The 22814-nt window shown below is 45.9% G+C and overlaps 1 protein-coding gene across 1 annotated transcript; it reads left to right on the forward strand.

The window, feature by feature from the left end:
- Window positions 1–1022: 1022 nt before the first annotated feature.
- Window positions 1023–16401, forward strand: RFXAP (regulatory factor X associated protein). The gene is made up of 3 exons (XM_073662557.1): window positions 1023–1545; window positions 4437–4544; window positions 13562–16401. Exons 1-3 carry the CDS (start codon window positions 1108–1110, stop codon window positions 13667–13669), a joined length of 654 nt encoding a protein of 217 aa, XP_073518658.1. The 5' UTR covers window positions 1023–1107; the 3' UTR covers window positions 13670–16401.
- Window positions 16402–22814: the final 6413 nt, after the last annotated feature.

Genomic DNA, 22814 nt, shown 5'->3' on the forward strand with positions numbered 1-22814 from the left:
CTTCAGGAGACAGGAGGATGCTCCAGGATCTCCACACTCTTCAGGAGACAGGAGGACGCTCCGGGGTTGCCACGCTCTTCAGGAGACAGGAGGATGCTCCAGGATCTCTACGCTCTTCAGAAGACAGGAGGACGCTCCCGGGTCGCCACGCTCTTCAGGAGACAGGAGGACGCTCCGGGGTCGCCACGCTCTTCAGGAGACAGGAGGATGCTCCGGGATCTCCACGCTCTTCAGGAGACAGGAGGATGCTCCGGGGTCGCCACGCTCTTCAGGAGACAGGAGGATGCTCCGGGGTCGCCATGCTCTTCAGGAGACAGGAGGGTGCTCCGGGGTCGCCATGCTCTTCAGGAGACAGGAGGGTGCTCTGGGGTCGCCACGCTCTTCAGGAGACAGGAGGACGCTCCGGGGTTGCCATGCTCTTCAGGAGACAGGAGGATGCTCCGGGGTCGCCATGCTCTTCAGGAGACAGGAGGATGCTCCGGGGTCGCCATGCTCTTCAGGAGACAGGAGGATGCTCTGGGGTTGCCACGCTCTTCTGGCTGCTATTCCTTTGAACCCTGCACAGACTGAGGCCGCAAGGTAGAGACCTAATTATGGACACACTACCATAGCACAATACTGCAAGGAATTCCCACAGCATTGGCTTTGACTAAACGCCACTTTATTCACTGCACTTCACATTTCATAGTATTTTTTTTCAGTACAGTTCACCCACACTATACATTTTTGTATTCTTTCATTCATCTATATATATATTTATCTATTCTTTATTATTATTGGTCTTCCCATATCCGCCAAAGGGACCTTTTCAGTCTCTTAGGCTCCAGGGACCGGGATCTTCATTATTTTTAAGACACTCGGGTCTTAAGTAAAATAAAGAACCAGGATGGACAATCCCTTTAGCTACAATAATGTGAAAAATAGAAACCTCCAATATCATGTTGCAGTTATGAAGTTGACCACTAGATGTCAGCACTGCAGTTCTCCCCTAGTCCTGACTGGATGGATCAGGTGACGTGTGGCAGAGAAGCGCATGCGCAGTAAGCATTGCGGCAGAGGCGGAAGTAAACAAAGCGGTGCTGGAGACTGTCCCGGTAATCCGTTACCATGGAGCCGCTGTCCGCGTCCCGGGAGGAAGATGATGAGGAATTAGCCCCGGAGCAGCCGGACAGAGAAGGCGGCAGCGGCAGCAGTGGGCCGGAGCTGCAGTACGGACAGTACTCGGCGGACGGGGACACGCGGGTGGTGTATTACACCATGATGCCTGCAGAGCCGGAGGACGAGAGCGGAGAAGCCCTGGACACCTCCGACCCCCGGGACAGCACGGCCAGCCCCGAGGAGCTGGAGGACGACGACAACTCTGGCGACAATGACAACGTGGTGACCAAGATGTGCACGTACCAGGGCTGCCCGGAGAGCACCAGCCAGGTGGCCAAGCAGCGCAAGCCCTGGATGTGCAAGAAGCACCGGAACAAGATGTACAAGGACAAGTACAAGAACAAGAAGAAGAGCGACCAGGCCATGTCCTGCACCAGCAAGCTGGAGGTGTGTGACGTGACGACGGCCAATCACAGGGCAGCTCTCATCTCACACATGCTGGGGCCAATGAAAGCTGTCACTTGATTGGTCAACATGAGCAACTGCTCCTCCTCCACTTGTGTTTGAAAGCTTATTTGGTTGCTGTGGGCACAAAGACTCATTCCCCTGTGTATGGAAGCTCTCCTCTGGTTGCTATGGGCAACTATTCTTTGCATTTCAAAGGTGTCATCTGATTGGTTGCTTTGGGCAACTACTTGCATTTGAAAGATGTCATCTGATTGGTTGCTATGGGCAACTGCTCCACCTCTCCCTGTGTTGTCCAGAGAAATATACAAATCAGGTTGGCAGCCATGGCACACACAGGCGCAGGTCAGAGGCGGGTACTTATCTTACACACATGGATGCCCTCTAGTGGAGGGGGAACCAGCTGTGTTATCGTGGATGGAGCGGGCCCAGCTCTCGCTTCTCTCCCGGTCACTATAGAATATGGTTTGTTGTTTAAACCAGGTTTTTATGGTAAATGTATTACTTTCTCTTTTTATTACTAGTACTATATAAAAAAAATATTGCTACATTAATATCAGGGCTGTGGAGTTGGAGTCGGTGTCCATTTTGTTGGAGTCTGTATCAAACGGACCGACTCCGACTCCTAAAACATATAATAAATTGGGTACTGTAGTTCAATGCAGTTTATGGGGAATATTTTTCATAAGAATTTGGGAAAGTTACGAAATGTTCTATAAATGTCTGTCCTATTCCTGATCTAAGGGTCTAGACTTTTAGCTGAGATGAATCTGTGCTACAGTAAATTTATCACTTAAACATGAGCCATGTATGAGGGAGTCGGAGTCGTGGAAATTGAGGAGTCGAAGGTCTGGCTTACTGACTCCACAGCCCTGATTAATATATTACTAGTTCTATATTGAAAAACGAAATCTTGCAGTTTTCACACCAGCCACGAGGTCTCACATGGACAATTCACCAGCCATTATTTGATCAGCCACACACTCTCTGGCTCTATTTGTATTAATCGTTTTATGGGCATGCTCGAATCTAGGCAAGGGACGTAGTGAAGAGAGGGGGAGGAGGTGAGCTGTGACATCACATTTTGTGATCGGATTATCCTGTTCTCAGCTTTGTATGAAGGTGTTACCTGTCACTGTATTGCTGCCTGTGATGATAATGAGACTGCTGAAAAGTCGTCTGTAAAGAACTCAATTCAGTTGGAATATTTCAAGATTGCCTTTTTTTAAATATGGATAAGAAAATTGAGAAATAAGTAAAAAGTTTTTTTTTATTTTTATTTTTTTAGAAATATTTTAAAAAAAAAGCCTGATTTAATAAATTTCTGACGACACAATCATAAGTAGAGGTAGATTACACTTACTATGTATACAACACAGGACGCCCAGTGTGAATGAAGGGTGTGGTGGGTGTTGTACCTGCCGAGGACACTGAGCATTGCCTGTTAAAAGGGGACACAGCAGAGGTGCACAAACTTCTTTTGGTCTATGTGCCGCATTTTGTGATTGTACCAATTCCAAGGGCCACATGAAACTTGAAGGGGTGTTCTTATCCGAGGTATATATCGCCAGTACTATATGTGCTGTCCTCTAATAAGCGGGGGGGGTTCGTGTCTACAACTTCCACTATTGTAGACGAAGAGGGTCCACTGTTCCTAATCTAGCATTTCAGAAAAAAAGGAGTCAAGATGACCTTTCAGTGAGCGCAGCAATCCCCCCCATACTTACTGAGCACACAGGAGTCAGAGAAGGCTGGGGGCAGCACAGAACGGCATGGGGGGGGGGCCACATGTGACCTCCGTCCACAGGTTGTGCCCCCTGTTATAGAGGCTAAGGCTGCTTTCGGACAGTTATACTGGCACATTTTTAGGATTGTATTGTGATCTATTTCTAGGTCAGTTGAACCACAGAAGCATTGGAACCCAGGCTGTGGAGTCGGTAAACCAAACCTCCTCCTCAATCTCCCTGACTCCACGACTCAGACTCCTCAGCCCGGCCTCACTACTGAGCGTGTACATAAAGTGCAGCATAGATTCATCTCAACTAAAAGCCGAGATCCTTAGATCAGGAACAGAACAGACATTTCATAACTTTCCCAAATTCTGATGAAAACCTTGACAGCACATCCTGCATTGTGCTACTGCACCCAATGTATTATATATTTTAGGAGTCAAAAGTCGGTCCATTTTACACCGACTCCACCAAAATGGACTCCGACTCCACAGCCCTGGTTGGAACCATCAAGGTGGCAATGGTTGAAAATTAAAGAAGTTTTCGGGGCTAAAACAAGTTCTTGCCGATCCATAGGATAGGCGATAACTTGCTGACTGATGGGTGTTCCTCTGCTGGGACCCACGCTGATCTGCAGATTGAGGAAAAAAATTCTGGAAACTTTTATCCCCGTTACCATCCCCCTTGTCAGTGCGTGAGTCCATACACACTGACACTGTGTGATCAGAGCTGATAGTGCCAGACTGTGTATGGACACACCCCATGGACAAGGGGAATGGTAACACTTAAAGGGATTATCCGGTCCAAATCGATAAGTCTGCAGTCACTCTGTGTGATCGCAGACTTATGAATCTCCCCAGCGCACGCACTGTGGTCTGTGAGGATTTGCCGGTTTCTGAGCCGGGACCGGAGGGTATGTATGAATTATACATACTCCCGGCCAAGGCCCGTCTAGTGGGTGTGGCCTCACTCTATAGAAGTGTAGGAAACGAGGCAGCACCCACTGGCTGGGAGTATGTGTAATGCATACATACCCTCCACAGTTTTACTTTGTATTTGGGATCAGTAACCGGCATCATGTATTATGCTGCTATATATCCGCACCTATGTGCTGAACATGTGATTATTCTTCTTTCTATGTAGGAAACTGCCGAGTGTTCCGTGTCTCTTACAAAACAAAGGACTGGATCAGTGGGGGACCGTCCCCCTCGCCCTACGTTACTGGAACAAGTGTTGAACCAAAAAAGACTGGTACGTGTCTGTGTTATGTATAGGTGTAATAGACTGCAATACTCCGGCTTTACATTACCTTCTAGTTCATCCTGGCGGAGAGCAGGTCAGCCCACCCACCCCAGCTGCTGATGTCTTTGGGGACTTTCTGACTGTCCACAGCATTCCCCATCGTTAAAGGGGTTGACTAAGAGTTAAAGAGTTGACAATAGCTGCAGCAATTGTTCTTTAAAGAAACAAACAGGATTTCTTTATCGCTTCATTGGGGGACACAGGACCATGGGTGTATGCTGCTGTCGCTAGGAGGTTGACACTAGGCAAAAAAAGAAAATAGCTCCTCCCCTGTAATATACACCCACCTACAGGCACCAAGCTCACCCGCTTTAGCTTAGTGTCTGTAGGAGGTAGACCTGGATCCTATCAGATCCAACCTTGTTGTGTTTTATTAATCTTTCTACTTTCTTTTTCAGATACAGCTCTTCAGGGTTAACAGGGAACACTGCGTCCCCTGTTACCCCCTTTACACAAGCGACCGAGAGAGCAGTGTGCATTCTCCACATTGCCCACTCTCGGACCCGCTGGGTTGGACTTATCCCCTGTCACCTCCCGGTGTCTCAGGGTGATTCCCGGTGGCCAGTCCTTGCCTGTTCCCCACCCCAGCCCCCTCCTCGGAGCAGCCTGGGAGGGAGACGGTGGTCCCTGCGGGTGACCTTCCCCCAGATTCTGCTGTCGACACCGTCTCCTGCACTGTCCAGGACCGGACAGTGCGGGAAGGAGGAAGAGCCAGGATCCCCCTTATCCACGGAGGACCTCCTGGGACCATCCTCGAAGGGAAGAAGAAGAGGAGGTGTCGGGACCTTAGAAAAGGTACAACCTCCCCCTCCTGCGGCATCAGCAGGCCCCTCAGAGCCCTGATATGGCTTCGCTTACAAGCGTATAGGCCTCTCCCTCCCCCAAGGGGGCTGTAAATTCCTCAGCGCTCCCTGCTGCAGCCTCCATTTCACATCACCTTCACATCAGCGGCGAGCGCTTATAATACACAGCGCTTACTTACAGTGCTACCCAAGCTACGCCCCTCTACTCTTTCTTCGCGTCCCCTGCAGCATGGCGTCCCCGACAGCCCCCTCCTTCTTCTTGCCCACGATGCACAGCAAAGCTGCCCACGGTTTTTCTTTTCCACCTCGGGGGGGCGTTCCTCTTACCCCCCCTCCCAACAATCGACCTATTAACGGTGAGGATCATAGTGATGCGTTCGTCACGCCCACCAGCCCTTCCGTGGACCTATCAGCTGCGGGTCCTTTAGCCCGCCCCCCCTTCCTTCCTTCTGCATATCAGAGCCTCTGCGCCCCTTGTCACTCAGGGCAGCGCTCTCTGCTTCGGCTCCACCCTTCTACGCTGGCATCACTCTCCCTGGCATCGCTGTTTCTGATAACAGCTCGCCACGGCCTCAGCTCCAGATCTTGGACGGGGGACACAGGACAGGGGTCTCAGGACTGCGGCTTCACCAGAACCGGGTAGGCTCTGCCTACACCCACACACACCTTTCCTATCCTCCGGCTCCCACCTCTACAGTATCCCTGTCAGGCACATATGCCCAGACCCAGGGAGCTCTCTGCCCGTCCCTCCCACACAGTCACATACTACGCCTGTGCACTTTGCAGAAGTAAGTGGCCCGCACGTCGGACAACTGCTTTCTGCTCGTCCTGCAGTGCAAACCTCCCACCATGCTGGCACCCCAAGAACCCCCCGCCGCCCAGGAGGAAGGAACGCCCTCTCCTCCGGAGTGGGCTGTTGCTATGTCCAAATCTGTCTCTGACCTCACCAAAGTATCCCAATCTCTGGTTCAGGTCCTAGAACGCTTGCCTATGTTATCCACGGCCACCAGTGCTCCGAACGTTCTCACAGACGATTTGCAGGCACCCCTTCCACCTCCTCACAAGGGCAGACTGAGAGTACATTCTCAGAAACGAACTCACGCAAGCTCCTCATCCAGCTCTCCTGTACCATCGACATCCTCCAAGATGCCCCCTGCATCCCACACCTCCTTGCCCTGGGATCTGATACTGCATCAGATTCTGATTCGGGATCCGACACGGACCAATATTCCAAAATCCAGGACATGATTGACAACCTTATTTCGGCCGTCATCCAGACTCTGCACGTTAAGGAGGACGAGGCCCCATCTCAGGACCTCTCCGTCTCTTTCAAGAAAATTAAACACCTAGCACGCACCTTTTCTAACCATGCAGAATTTGACACTGTCTTTCAAAAACAGTGGGAGCATTCTGAAAAGCTTTTCTCAGGAAAGAAACAGCTAGACATGCTATATCCGTTAAACCATGACCTTGTCGCCAAATGGTCGGAGTCCGCAACTGTGGATCCTCCTGTCTCTCAGCCAAGACAGTTCTGTCTCTCCCAGATGGCTCCTCCCTCAAGGACACTATGGATAGACAGGTGAAGGCTTTGTCTAAGTCAGCCTCCTTTTGTCCTTCCTTTGCATCAACTTGGGTATCAAAATCAGTGTCCGCATGGGCCAAGCAGCTTAGGCAGGGCATCTTAACGGCGGCTTCCCCAGACGATCTGGCGGATCAGATCGCCCATGCAGGGAAATATCTGCTCACGGCATCCCTCGACGCCGCTGCCTGCTCAGCCCGCCTCTCTAGCAATATTATTGCGATATGTAGAATTCTTTGGCTGAAGGCTTGGAACGCCGACCCGGCCTCCAAAAAATCTCTAACTAATCTCCCTTTTCAAGGCTCCAGACTGTTTGGGTCTAAGTTAGACCAAATCATTTCGGATGCCACAGGGGGCAAGAGCACCTCCCTTCCCCAGCCCAGGCCCAAACGTCCCTTTCCTAGAAGATGTTCCCTTCAGTTCCAGTCCTTTCGTCAGTTCACCCAACCGGGTTACTCCTCTCAACAGGACCGTACCTCAATGCAGAGGGCCAGACGTAAGCCATCCTTTAGGCCCTCCCCCAACTGGCACGCAAAGGGTCGCTCCACCAAGCCCTCGGGATCCAGATCATGATGCAATAGATTTTCTACAGCATGACGGGTCACCCCCACCTGGAACCTCTCCCAGGGTGGGCGGCCGTTTACTTCTGTTCCAAGACGCTTGGGTCTCGGTGATAGAAGACGCCTGGGTCAAGGAGATTGTGACCTCCGGCTACAAAATCTAATTCAACACCATGCCAGGAACACGATTTCTCAAATCCCGCCCCTCGCAACCACCATCTCTGCTTCCAGGCTTCCTTCAGGCCATTGCCTCCCTACGGCGCTCAGGAGTCCTAGTACCCATCTCCTTTCAGGAAAGGTTTTCCGGTTTTTACTCCAAACTTTTCGTTATTCCAAAAAAGGACGGCTCACTGCGTCCGATCCTGGGCCTCAAACATCTAAACTGACGAGTACGCATCCGTCACTTCAGTATGGAGTCCCTCAGGTTGGTAATCGCCTCGATGGAAGCCGAGGAATATCTATGTTCAGTGGATATTCAGGACGCGTATCTCCACATCCCGATCTGCACATCACATCAGAAGTTCCTTCGTTTTGCCTTCCAGAACGCACATTACCAGTTCACTTCCCTCCCCTTCCGGCTTGCCTCCGCCCCAAGGGTTTTCACGAAGGTAATGGCGACATTCATGGCCATTCTAAGAGCCATAGAGATTGTAGTTATCCCCTACCTCGACGACCTGTTGATCAAAGGCACCACATTCAAAGACTGTCTCCACAGCCTCCAGATCACCTTAAACATGCTCTGTCGGTTAGGCTGGCTGATCAACACAAACAAATCCTCCTTGGTCCCATCTCAACGTGTGACCTTTCTGGGAATGCAGTTCGACACAACCCTTGCCCGGGTCCTTCTTCCAAGGGGAAAGATAAACTCTCTCCGCCTGGGGATCCACTTTCTCTCCAACCCAAGTCCACATTCCCTTTGGCTATGCATGAGTGTCCTGGGGAAGATGGTGGCTGCTATGGAAGCAGTACCGATTGCCCAATTCCATACCCGGCCTCTTCAACTAGCCCTTCTGTCAGCATGGGACAAGAACCCATCGTCTCTGGATCGACATATCACGTTACCTCTTCAAGTGAGAAGGTCATTGACATGGTGGACTCGCCTCTCTTCCTTCAGACCCGGGAGATCGTTCCTACCGCTTCGCTGGCAGGTGGTCACGACCGATGCCAGCCTCATTGGCTGGGGGAGCAGTCTTTCTTCACTACACGGTACAGGGCCGGTGGACTCCCCACGAGGTCTTCCTACCGATCAATATCTTGGAGATAAGGGCAATTTACCTGGCGTTACGTCACTGGCAGGATCTTTTAGCAGGGTTCCCAGTCCGCGTACAATCGGACAACGCCACGGCTGTGGCGTACTTAAACCGTCAAGGAGGAATGCGCAGCAAGTACGTCTTCAAAGAAGTGGCAAGAGTTCTTGTTTGGGCCGAAAAGACGGTTCCGGCAATTTCAGCAGTCTACATTCCGGGGGTCGATAATTGGGCAGCCGACTTCCTCAGTCGGCAGGGCCTTGCCTCAAGAGAATGGTCTCTGCATCCCGAGGTGTTTCAGGAAATTTGTTTACGGTGGGGCACGCCGGACGTCGACCTCATGGCTTCTTGGTTAAACCACAAAGTGCCATCCTTTGTAGCCTGGTCCCGCGATCCTATAGCGATCGATCAAGACGCGTTAGTAATTCCATGGTCTCAGTTCCAGTTGCCCTATCTCTTTCCCCCTCTACCATTGATCCCTCGAATCGTCAAGAATATCAAGACAGAGGGAGTACCGGTAATCCTAATAGCACCAGACTGGCCCAGATGGGTCTGGTACGCGAAGCTAGTAAACCTGCTCGTCGACTCACCCTGGAGACTACCAGATCGTCCAGATCTCCTCTCTGAGTCCTATCCTTCATCAGAGTTCTCGTTCTCTGAATTTAATGGCATGGCCGTTGAGGCCGCAGTGTTGAGGAAGGCGGGTTTTGCTGACAATATCATTCAGACCCTAATTAGTGCCAGAAAACTAGCAACCTCGCGCTTATATCACAGAACCTGGAAAGCCTTCTGTCGTCACTGTGAGGGAGATCAGCTAGTGCCCATGTCTTTTTCTTTACCGGTCATCCTGGCCTTTCTTCAGTCTGGCCTAGAGGCGGGTCTCTCCTTGAGCACCCTCAAAGGTCAAGTGTCGGCCTTGTCCATCCTCTTACAACGTAACTTGGCTGCCCGGCCTCAGGTCAAGACTTTTCTACAGGGAGTGGCGCACCCGGCGCCGCCTTATCGCCTCCCAGTGGATCCATGGAACCTTAATATGGTCCCAACTGTCCTCCAACAGCCTCCGTTCGAACCCATTCAGGACATCTCAGCCTCTCTTCTCTCCTGGAAGGTGGCCTTTCTGGTGGCTGTTACCTCGATTACGAGGGTTGCGGAGCTCGCAGCCCTCTCATGACGGTCGACCTTTCTGGTCTTTCATCAAGACAAAGTAGTGCTCAGGCCGGGCCCTTCCTTTTTGCTGAAGGTAGTTTCCTCCTTCCACATTAATGAGGACATTGTTTTGCCTTCTTTCTGCCCGTCTCCGCGGCATCCATTGGAAAAATCTCTGCATAGACTGGATCTGGTCAGAGCTCTACGCATGTACCTTTCTAGAATGGCTTCCTTTCGGCGTTCAGACGCCCTCTTTGTCATTCCAGAGGGACGTCGCAAGGGTCTTCCTGCTTCCAAATCAACCATCGCCCGTTGGATACTTTCAACCATTTTGGAGGCATATCGCGTTTCAGGTAAACCTCTCCCTCCAGGGGTAAGGGCTCACTCCCCCCGGGCGGTGGGGGCCTCTTGGGCGGTTCGCCTTCAGGCTTCGGCTTCACAAATCTGTAAGGCCGCAACCTGGTCTTCTCTACATACCTTTTCAAGGTTTTACAGGGTCCACACTTACTCCTCGGCTGATGCCAGTCTTGGACGGAAGGTTCTGCAGGCTGCAGTTGCCCGCAGTCCGACTTAGTTTGTGGCTATCTTGGTTCTCCCACCCTAGGGACTGCTTTAGGACGTCCCATGGTCCTGTGTCCCCCATTGAAGCGATAAAGAAAGAGGGATTTTTGGTACTCACCGTAAAATCTTTCTTGGAGCCTTCATTGGGGGACACAGCACCCTCCCTGAGTTTGGGCATATGTTCCTCCAGTTGGCCCCGTTGGGCACCCAGTTTGCTTTTCTCTCAGGTGCCCCATTGGGCATTGTATATTTGTTTACGTTATGGTTTCTCCTACTGCTTTACTCACTAACTGATGAGCTTAATGCGTGTAGGCGGGTGTATACTACAGAGGAGGAGCTGTTTTCTTTTTTTGCCTAGTGTCAATCTCCTAGCGACAGCAGCATACACCCATGGTCCTGTGTCCTCCAATGAAGAAAGAGATTTTACGGTGAGTACCAAAAATCCCTCTTTATCCTTTCATTCCCCCGCTGCTCCAACGTCAGTGCTCCTCTGGTACCCTCAAGATTTTATTTTCCTGGGGGAGTTCTATACAATACGTCCACAAGACCACTGCAGCCGATCACTGCCACATCAGTGACGCTAGAATGAACAACACTTGTCAGCTAGCCCAGTTATTGACTGCAGTGGTCACATGCCTATATATTGCACATCTTTGCTGCAATCAATGGCAGGGACCACCAGAGCATTAGCACTGGAGGAGCGGTGGATGTAAAGGGCAGATACTGTTTCATATTTTTTATTATTATTTATTTTATGCATTCCCTGCAGCTAGTTTGATTTTTTTTAATCTTTTGGATAGCTCTTTAAGATAAGTGGCTCCATAGGTGCCTTTTTGGTTTCTTTTTTTTTATTTTTCTATTTAAAGGGAACCTAATCAGAAAATGAACTATTGTTTAAAATCTGGGTTTTGTGTTACATGTGTTTTAACCTTTTTTTTCTCCTAATATCATGATCTTTATTAATGAAAATAAAATTAGTAATCTTGCAGTTTTCACAGTAGCCACTGGGGCTATTTTAGACTAATACTATAATAGGTAGAATTTTCATAGGCAGGGTTACAATGACAAATAACACTCCTGTACACCACTGATAACACAACATCCACCATTTATAATAGATGATATCACATTTGACCCCATTCCCTTAACAATGACCTTTGCACAGGCTCATTGGATGCTTCAATACAACAGATAGCCACAATGGTCAGACTCCAAACCTATGTACATATGTTGTTTCTTGAAACAATAGGAACTTAGAGTCTAAAAGTGCTCCAGTGGCCAGTGTGAAAATTACAAGATTTTTATTTTTATAAATTGGCAAAATATATATATATAAAAAAAATAAAGAGGATCTTTCACCAGTTTGAGGATGTTGAACTGGCCCCGTCATGGAGTGTGGGCTGCAGAATTGAAAAAAAAAGTTTTTATTTTTTTAATTTCACTTCTCCCAATGCTCTAGAACAGGCCTTTTCCTGTGTAAGACATGTAATGACAGCCAGCACTGATCTCACTGCTGAGCTGTGTGTGATTTACAAATTACTGACTGCTGGGAGATGAAAGCTAAAGAAGTGTTAGTAATCACACTTATGTCTGCTCTGCTCCCACCACTTTTTAATCACATGCAGCACTGCAGTGAGACCAGTGAGGAAAGCAAGGCTGTCTGTCATTACATGTCAGTGTGTGAAGAGGAGTGTTCATGAGAGCTGACAGCACTGCGAAAAGGAGCGGTCATGTTTATGATGAGATCCAGCACCACTGTATTGCCCCTCCCACCATACTGACTGCCATCAGATGAAAGCTGAAGTATGTTTATAATCACACTCAGCTCTGCTCCTGGCACTTTGTAATCACACCCAGCTCTGCAGTGAGACCAGTAAGGAGAGCAGACTGTCTGTCATTACATGTCTCACACTGAGAAGCCGCTTCTAAGCTATTGTGGGGGCGTGTTTTCTTTTTTTTTCCCAGTATGTTGCTGCCCTCTTATGATTGCTCAGTATCATGCAGGGGAAGAAGGACACACCGCCAGAGAAGAATCTCTAGTAACGCCCAGTTGGGCTTATAAATTATAACGTACATTTTACAAGCTCTTATCTCTGCAACGGAAAGAAGAAATTAAAAACTATGGTCCCGATTCATCAAGATCGGCATTGTTCATACCAGTCTTGATGAGGGGGTTGGGTGGAGTAAGAGGCGAACGCCTCCAAATAAATCAAGCACGTCTTCAAAGTGGTGTGCGCCTCGCCATAAATCTTACTCCAGTCATAAACTGTAATGTAATAGGATTTGTGGCGTAATCTCATCATAAATTTGATGGGTGAGCATTGCCGCTACCCGCCACACCCCAGGTCTGCCCATTTTAGCTGATTAGCTGACCAAAACTGGTGTAAAAGCGCCAAAAGTCACAACATTTTTGAGACTTTTCAAAGTGTTTTCCACTAGTTTACTTGTGTAAACTTTGATGAATCGTGGGCCTTTGTTTTGTTCAGCTCTGCAGTCACTACTCCATGATGGGACCGGTTTATCATTCTCAAACTGGTGAAAATTCCCTTTTAATGTAAAAACCTGATTTAAAGAATAGGTAATTTTTTCTGATGATGGCTTCCCTTTAACTGAGGATTTCTTGGCTGGCAGCTGCCTTCTGTCTGTGCCTATAACGGGGTGATGGATGGAGTGAAACAGTGGGATAATAGATAATTGTTCAAAATGTGGATAGACATTGAGGGATAATTGATGTATGGGGTAAGGATAGATGGAGAAGGGTGATAGAAACAGCATGAGAGATGAGTGGGTCATATGCTAAGTGGTCAGCCTTACGTTGGTCCCATATAAACAGACACAAATGATGTTGTTCTGCTCCTCTTTAGGTTCAGGATATCTGTGTTTGGGCAGAACGTACATGAAGCCCTGACCACAGTCTTGTGCCCCACTTTGGCATGGACTATGTTGGAGTTGGGGCACATTTTTGCTATTTTAGTCTTATTATAGACCGTATATAAAACCCTTTATTATACTTTTTACACTTCCTATACGTTTCCTGACCGTGCCTCATGTCTCTCTCTTCATTCTCCAGTCTCTTTTGAGGAGTCCGGAAGTTGTGAAGTTTCTTCAGACTCAGCAGCAGCTCCTCAGTCGCCAGGCCTTTGAACAGCGGCAGTCTTTTCAAGGAGCTTCACTTTGACCAGATTTCCCCGTAGGATGAACTACTTATAATTTAATGTGCTGACATTGATTTTTATATATTTATTACAAGATGAGAATAATAGAGAGGCCCGAAGAGATAGGAAATGAAGCAAGATGTGTGTCACATACAAGAACGCTGCTCCGACAGAAGTCTCTCCGAGCTCTATTTATTATCTGGCGTCCATTGTGTTTTCACTCCCTGTTAGCTTGACCTCGTACCAAGCAGAAACGTTCATTGCCCTTAATCATTTAATGGAAGGATGGTTTCTATCTATCTGTCTATCTATCTGTCTATCTACATATAGTCTTATGGAAGTTGCACTCTTAAAGGGGTTATCCAGGTTTTTTAATATGAGACAAAAACTTAACAGGCAGGTGGTTGCTAACTACCTGTCTGTCTTACCCGGTGCCAGCTCAGGGCGGTCACTGACCGCTCCTGCAGACGATTCAGCTGCTCCATGTCAACAGAGCAGCTCTTCCTCTTCCGGGCTTCCCTGCCAATGTCAGGCTGATTGACAGCCGGCTCCCTGCAGTTAGGCAGTCACGCCCAGTCAACAGAGCAGAGTGGAAGAGAAGAAGCAGCTCTGTTGACATGATATCAGCAGAAACCACAGAATCGCCAGCAGAAGTGGTCTGTGACTGCTCTGTGTTGGCTGAGATTGGCGTAGGGCAGAACAGGTGATCTTGGATAACCGCTTTAAATGGAATCCACCAGCAGGTTTAGTTATGTAATCTGATAACAGCATTATGTAGGGGCAGAGACCCTGATTCCAGCGATGTAGCACTTCGTTTTCTGGGTGCCACAGTTATGATAAAATCATTTTTATTTGCTGCAGATCTAGCAGAGCTCTGGATGCTGACCTCTGTATATCCCCGCCCACACCACTGATTGTCAGCTTTCTATCTCTATATATTGTATACAGAAAGCAGCCAATCAGTGCTGGGGGCGTGGTTGGACCATGAGGCACGAGACACCTAGTCCAGCAGTGATAATCTCCTGCTGATAAAATGCTGACTGTATTGAAATCGCAAAACAAAGCCCAGTAATTGACACATTGCTGGAATCAGGGCTTTCTGCCCCTACATCTTGTTGCTATCAGCTTAAATAACAAAAACCTGCTGACAACTTCCATTTAAAGCATTTTTTTCAGGATTACAGAAAACCTTATATATTCTAGTAAAGTCACTGGCGGCATCCAAGAATGTGAGACGTGGCGTCTATATAAGCACTACGTCACTGTGCGTGTAAGTATACCAAGACCCAGCTGGAATAAAATGTCTCAAGACGCTACACAAGATGCCACATTACACTACGTGGTCCGTGCAGGACGATTACATACCTGCTCTCTGTATCAAATGACATTGGAGTCGGTCTATGCTGGTTAGTTTCAAGCCTTGATCCAGTGCCACCAATCTAGGTATCTTCCAACACAGGTTTTTGTGTATTGAAAAAAAAGAAAAATCTAAAAAATAATCCTGTGTTTTTACTTGTGGGTTTTGTTGGCCTTATTTCAGCAGTTTTTATTGTGTTTTTTTTTTTCTTAAGAAGAAACAGTGGAGCAGATAAATCTTTTGGTTGGCACCTATCTTGTGTATTGGTGACCCTAGACTTCAAAATGTGATTATTATTTTTTTTTTGCTTTTAGCTCAAACTACAATTTGCTTAAAGGCCCCCGATTCATCATTTGCAGATTTTATCGAAGTCACTTGTTTTTTTGTCTTGAGGTATTCGCTGACGTTTATTGCGCCAAATTCAGCAAAATGGGGCACGCTTTTCATGAATTGGGCGCAGAGTAGAAAAACAGGTCTTCTTTTTTGTCGGTAACCATTTTTACAACTTTTTGAACAAAGGGACATCTTTTTCAAAATGTCACAAAAAGATCCAACTTTTGAAAAACTTTCATAAAACTACAGTACATCCGAAGAGATTGACGCCAAATCTTGCGACTTTTTAAAAAAATCGCAGCTGATGAATCAGGCGTAAAAACATCAGGGATCGTTACATTCCACCCATAAAGCGGGGGAGAAAAACAGGCGAGAGCACATATAAAATGGACTTAAAAAGGCGCAAATAGAATAATTAATTGTAAACAAAAAAAAAAGGCGTAAAACACAAAAAACAAGCGCAAAAGCAGTGATGAATCGGGGCTGAAAAGTAGAAGTCTAGCATACCGTATTTTTGCATAAGTCAGTCCAAAAGTGGCACATTATAAGAAGATATTCGCTGATGCTTTTTTTTTTAAACCATATGAAATCGGTTACGGTACCTCTTAGTTGTCACTCCTAGAGGTGAGCAATGGGATTTGTATTGCTGTAATCTGGCATCCATTCTGGTCCAGCCAGCGTCCTCGCTGCCTCCTGTGCTTACTAGACGCTGTGACTCCACGAGATGCATTTTGGGCTTAGTAAGCGACATGGTGCCCCGGATGTGGGTTTAGCAACAAGTTGAGGAAGAACTCTTGTGTATATGAAAATAACTACGTGTAAGATGACTTGTCCTGTTTTCTGAAAGCTATAACTTTTCTAGTGTAAAAGACATTGTGCATCTCTTTATAAATGGAAGCTCTGATCATGATCAGATGCCATGGGCACGAGCAAAACTATTTCAGTGCAGTCGTTTAGATGAATCGCCCCCCGTAGTGTTCTTCCTTGTATTATATGTGATGTGTTGTGTATATACAGTACAGACCAAAAGTTTGGACACACCTTCTCATTTAAAGATTTTTCTGTATTTTCATGACTATGACAATTGTACATTCACACTGAAGGCATCAAAACTATGAATTAACACATGTGGAATTATATACTTAGCAAAAAAGTGTGAAACAACTGAAAATATGTCTTATATTCTAGGTTCTTCAAAGTAGCCACCTTTTGCTTTGATGACTGCTTTGCACACTCTTGGCATTCTCTTGATGAGCTTCAAGAGGTAGTCACCGGAAATGGTCTTCCAACAATCTTGAAGGAGTTCCCAGAGATGCTTAGCACTTGTTGGCCCTTTTGCCTTCACTCTGCGGTCCAGCTCGCCCCAAACCATCTCGATTGTGTTCAGGTCTGGTGACTGTGGAGGCCAGGTCATCTGGCGTAGCACCCCATCACTCTCCTTCTTGGTCAAATAGCCCTTACACAGCCTGGAGGTGTGTTTGGGGTCATTGTCCTGTTGAAAAATAAATGATGGTCCAACTAAACGCAAACCGGATGGAATAGCATGCGCTGCAAGATGCTGTGGTAGCCATGCTGGTTCAGTATGCCTTCAATTTTGAATAAATCCCCAGCAGTGTGACAAGAGAAGCATCCCCACACCATCACACCTCCTCCTCCATGCTTCACGGTGGGAACCAGGCATGTAGAGTCCATCCGTTCACCTTTTCTGTGTCGCACAAAGACATGGTGGTTGGAACCAAAGATCTCAAATTTGGACTCATCAGACCAAAGCACAGATTTCCACTGGTCTAATGTCCATTCCTTGTGTTCTTTAGCCCAAACAAGTCTCTTCTGCTTGTTGCCTGTCCTTAGCAGTGGTTTCCTAGCAGCTATTTTACCATGAAGGCCTGCTGCACAAGTCTCCTCTTAACAGTTGTTGTAGAGATGTGTCTGCTGCTAGAACTCTGTGTGGCATTGACCTGGTCTCTAATCTGAGCTGCTGTTAACTTGCGATTTCTGAGGCTGGTGACTCGGATAAACTTATCCTCAGAAGCAGAGGTGACTCTTGGTCTTCCTTTCCTGGGGCGGTCCTCATATGAGCCAGTTTCTTTGTAGCGCTTGATGGTTTTTGCAACTGCACTTGGGGACACTTTCAAAGTTTTCTCAATTTTTCGCACTGACTGACCTTCATTTCTTAAAGTAATGATGGCCACTCATTTTTCTTTACTTAGCTGCTTTTTTCTTGCCATAATACAAATTCTAACAGTCTATTCAGTAGGACTATCAGCTGTGTATCCACAAGACTTCTGCACAACACAACTGATGGTCCCAACCCCATTTATAAGGCAAGAAATCCCACTTATTAAACCTGACAGGGCACACCTGTGAAGTGAAAACCATTTCCGGTGACTACCTCTTGAAGCTCATCAAGAGAATGCCAAGAGTGTGCAAAGCAGTCATCAAAGCAAAAGGTGGCTACTTTGAAGAACCTAGAATATAAGACATATTTTCAGTTGTTTCACACTTTTTTGTTAAGTATATAATTCCACATGTGTCAATTCATAGTTTTGATGCCTTCAGTGTGAATGTACAATTTTCATAGTCCTGAAAATACAGAAAAATCTTTAAATGAGAAGGTGTGTCCAAACTTTTGGTCTGTACTGTATGTGTTTATGCAGTTTTACACATAAGTAATGAAGCATGTTCACCCCGGCACCGCACTGTCCGTTTACAATAAAGACTTCAGTTGGCAGTGCTGTAAATGCGCAGATGCATTTTGCCATTTTTTTTATTGTTTTGTACATTTTGACACTTTTCATACATTTTATAAGTTTTGTACAGTGAATTAAAGAGTCATATGTACCTTCACTTTGTATTTATTCATTGACTGATATTTTTATTGTGGCGTTATGTAGCTTAGTCCCTATTCACATCCCACTTTGAGCATATGCGTCTTACAAGTGTAGACTAAAATACTGCTTTTAAATGATAAAAATCAAGCATTTCCTAGGTAATTAAAGGGAATATGTCTGCAGGCTTTTTTTTCTATGTAATATGAGAGCAGCATAATGAAGGGACAGAGACCCTGATTCCAGCGATGTATCACATACGGGGCTGTTTTGCGGTTTCCATAAAATCAGTATTTTATTAGCAGGAGATTATCACTACAGGACTAGTTGTCTTGTGCCTCATAGTCCAACCCCTCCCCCAGCACTGATTAGTAGCTTTCTGTTAATTTACAGCGAATCAGTGGTGTGGGCGGGGTTATACATGGCTCAGCATTCCGAGCACTGCTACATCTGCAGCAGATAAAACTGTGATTCTATCACAACTGCTGCACTCAGCAAACTAAGGGTTACATCATTGAAATCCAAGTCTCTATCCCTATATAATGCTGCTGTCTTATAACATAGCAAAAAAACTTCTGACAGATTCCCTTTTAAAGCAACTTTTTATTGAAATTCCATTGAAATATTGTTACTCTGCATTTAAGCATTTACATTGCATTTTAATGTTTAAGTGTACTTTTTTCCACGTTTAATGTACCGTCATAAGTTTTTTACAATTAAGCTTATGTCAAAAATTAAAACTTTTCTTCTACCAAAACGTACTTAAAAGGAATCTATTGATTTAAATTATTCATGTAACTTAAAACTATTTTATTTTTTTAAATGTTTATTTTTTCTTTAACTGAAAAATATGAAAAATAAAATGTAAAATATTTATATTTCGGATTGTTGGACACCAAAAGGAACAGTTGTTGTTGCATTTGCCAAGAAAAGTAATAGCAATGTTATGTAGCATTACGACTGCTTAAAAGGTGGGCTGGAGCTGCTCCTATGGCGGGACGTCACTCCTCTTCGCCTCCCCTTTTGTGTATTTGCTAAAAGAGAGTGAAGGTTAGCATTTGGAATCACAGTGTGGTGCATTTTTTTGGGAACACTGCACATAGAGGGGCCACAGTGTGGAGGAGGGGGATGTACTGAGGAGGTATACTGTGTGGAGGAGGCATCACACTGTGTGGAGGAGGGGGATTGACTGAGGAGGCATCATACTGTGTGGAGGAGGGGGATTGACTGAGAAGGCATCATACTGTGGAGGAAGGGGATGTACTGAGGAGGTATACTGTGTGGAGGAGGCATCATACTGTGTGGAGGAGGGGGATTGACTGAGGAGGCATCATACTGTGTGGAGGAGGGGAATGTACTGAGGAGGCATCATACTGTGGAGGAAGGGGATGTACTGAGGAGGTATACTGTGTGGAGGAGGCATCACACTGTGTGGAGGAGGGGGATTGACTGAGGAGGCATCATACTGTGTGGAGGAGGCATCACACTGTGTGGAGGAGGAGGATGTACTGAGAAGGCATCATACTGTGGAGGAAGGGGATGTACTGAGGAGGTATACTGTGTGGAGGAGGCATCATACTGTGTGGAGGAGGGGGATTGACTGAGGAGGCATCATACTGTGTGGAGGAGGGGGATGTACTGAGGAGGCATCATACTGTGTGGAGGAGGGGGATTGACTGAGGAGGCATCATACTGTGTGGAGGAGGGGGGATGTACAGAGAAGGTATACTATGTGGAGTGAGGGAATCTACTGAGAGGGCATCATACCATCTGGAGGGGCAATATACTGGGGGCATCATACTGTGAGCAGGGGGGATGTATGGATTGGGTATCATACTGTGTGGAGGGGGATGCACACCACTTTATTGTAAGTTGAGCTGTGTGTAACTTGGGGTTAGACCTGTTGATTCTCAGCCGATAGCTCTCAGTAGCAAGTGTTTCAGTCTGAGTTCTGGAGCGCTCCGCAGCCACCATTGCTCCTTTCCCGCTGGTTATACAGCTTACTCTGAAGGACATTTGGAGACAAGTCCTTTAATCCCTGGTAAAAATGATAATGGCTGTGTGTAGATCAACCGTCTTAATAATATAAGTCACTTCTTCAGGATGTGGTCTCATTCACATGTACTTTTTTACGCAAACAGATTGTCCACAAAATAAAACAAAGAAATCTTTACTTTTGTCACTGAGTCCAAGAAAAAAACCAGCACACAAAGATGCCAACAGTGTGTCATCAAAGTGCTGTTTGTTTTAACGGTTTATTGGGCAAGACAGGCTTGGATTTTTATTTTTTGCATACAATAAAAATGTATGCCACATTGATGTGAAAAACAGACAGACAGGATCGTGGACCAAAAATGGATGAAAATCGGATCCAGCACCATGATAGAAAACGTTTTTTTTAATTTTGCATGAAAAAAGGAGATTTAAATGAGTCATAACATTCATTGGTACTATGATCATTAAAGGGGACTTGTCATGTGCTTAAAAAATTGATAAAGTACCTTGTAAAATTCTACGAGCTCACCTGATTCTGCCTTTTATTCATTTTACGCTGTATCACTCCATTGCATATACATCCACATGTACTTTTTTTGGAGCGCAGTATGTGAAATCTCTGCTTGCAGCCCAACTGGGCATTTCTTCAGAGTCTTCTCTGAAGGCGTGCGCTTTCGCCAACCCCACCCAGATGCTGCCAATCCCAGCTCGGCAGCTAGTCTGGCAGTCTCCGATGCTGCTGAGCTGTGATTGGAGGGAGGGGAGAAAGCACTTGCCCCTGGAGAAGATTGAAGAAACACCCATTTGAATTTCAGCAGAGATTTCACATACTGCTCTGCAGAAGAACAAATGTGAATATCGGGGGCTCAGCTATTTTCACAAGGTATTTGTCTCAATTTTTTAAGCAAGTGACAGGTTTTCTTTAAACAGAAATTTTCTTTAACCGATTCTACAAATAATAATCACTTCAATTATTTTGAATCATTATTACTCCTTGTAGTAATAACTCTTGATTGATGATGACTAGGGATTTTTTTTTTTGCTTCATTACATCCAAAGCTTTATGTGAAGCATCACTTGCAAAAAGTTGCGAATTCCGGACGCAATCAGTCACACACACGGGCTCTGGGGTGAACCATTTTATTTCATCTTTTGCTCTTCAGTTGTTGAGCTACTTAAAAAATCAAACACATTAGACAAAGTCATCATTCAAGAACAGAAATTCTTCAGTTGTCTAAGCCTACCCTGGTACTATACACAATATCTACTTATATCTGACAAGAAAAGAATGATCCATGTTCACGAGAAGTCTTATGTAAGCCTGGTTTACACAAACACCGAGAGGCCGTTCCTAAGTAATAGCAGTGGGTGAAGCCTGGGAGCATGGAGGAGAGGATGGGCTTCCGGGACTGTGGGGTACTTCAGGTGGGTTTGTTTCTGTGTGGGAACTGTTGTGTGGCTGGAGCCGTTCTCATATAGATTTCTGACATAGATACACTGATATGTCACTCACCCTAAGGCCACGTTCACATGTTCAGTATCTTTTTTTTCTAAGCCAAAACCAAGAGTGGAACAATCGGAGGAAAAGTATAATAGAAACACATCACCACTTCTGTATTTATCACCCACTCCTGGATTTTGATTACAAATACTGATGTAAAATACTGACCAAATACTGATCGTGGCCTTAAGTTGACTATACATAATGCATAGTTTCTGTATGGGGAAGGAAAATAAGCTGCTGATAGACACCACCGGTGGCTGCTTATCTATGGGGAATAACAAATGTTTTTTTTTTTATTGTGCCCTTTAAAATATATTCTGTATGTAAATAAGTGTAGGTTTTCAGGTCTCAGAGCCACGTATTCTTTATTTCCTTGCCTAAAACCCATGCCCGGATAATTACCTGTCCTCAGTACCATGCCCTGGTATTTGTGAGTAACGATCATTACTATGATCGTTCTGTTCACATAGAATGTCATGTTATCGGCAGCACGTTCTGTTTACGCGATGTGCTGCCGAGAACAATGATTTTTAAGTTGGCTGAAAAATCATCGCAGCTGATAAAAGAAGAGTTTTTCTCATTCCTTGGGTCTTTGTCAGCCTAATTACTGGATAGTCTCAATGGGCCTTAAGGGTGATTGCACACTCTACATCTTGCTACACGTGTCTGAAACTCAATGGCCAATTGATATTGGGCATCACCGTGGTCAGAGTTTCCAACCTTAGCTGAATTCAATAGAAAATAATCATCCGTTTCCTTTTTTTTAGTGGTTTCCACCTTAAAGAAGTTTTTCACCTTTCCGAACACATTGCTCTATCCTTTTCTTACTTGCCATTGTATACTGATAAACCAAAGTAAGATGTTTATACTATTACCTTCCTCTGCCGTATGATGTCTCACATGGCGCAAACAATGCAAACCAACTAGAAACAACTCATCTAAAGGCGTAAAACACCCTTAAAGACAAGAGTAAATATTGCTACCAGAAATGCAAATCTACTAAAATATTATTTTTTTCATTTTTTTTCCCCTAATTAAATTTACAAGACACAAATATAAAAAAATAATTCTTGAAAACAAAATCTCAGTGACGTCATCAACGAAGAACGTGTATATATATAAAAAAATAAGAAATAAAGTTCATAAAATCA

The sequence above is a fragment of the Phyllobates terribilis genome, unplaced genomic scaffold (genome assembly GCF_046119375.1).
Source record: "Phyllobates terribilis strain yellow unplaced genomic scaffold, ASM4611937v1 Scaffold_2__4_contigs__length_985480577, whole genome shotgun sequence".
Lineage (NCBI taxonomy): Eukaryota > Metazoa > Chordata > Amphibia > Anura > Dendrobatidae > Phyllobates > Phyllobates terribilis.

Bases quoted from the DNA above. Each gene is read 5' to 3' on its own strand.
- RFXAP (XM_073662557.1), top strand. From the start codon at position 1,108: ATGGAGCCGCTGTCCGCGTCCCGGGAGGAAGATGATGAGGAATTAGCC. The intron at 1,546-4,436 runs GTGTGTGACGTG...CTTTCTATGTAG, and splicing joins CCTGCACCAGCAAGCTGGAG to GAAACTGCCGAGTGTTCCGT. The intron at 4,545-13,561 runs GTACGTGTCTGT...TTCATTCTCCAG, and splicing joins TGTTGAACCAAAAAAGACTG to TCTCTTTTGAGGAGTCCGGA.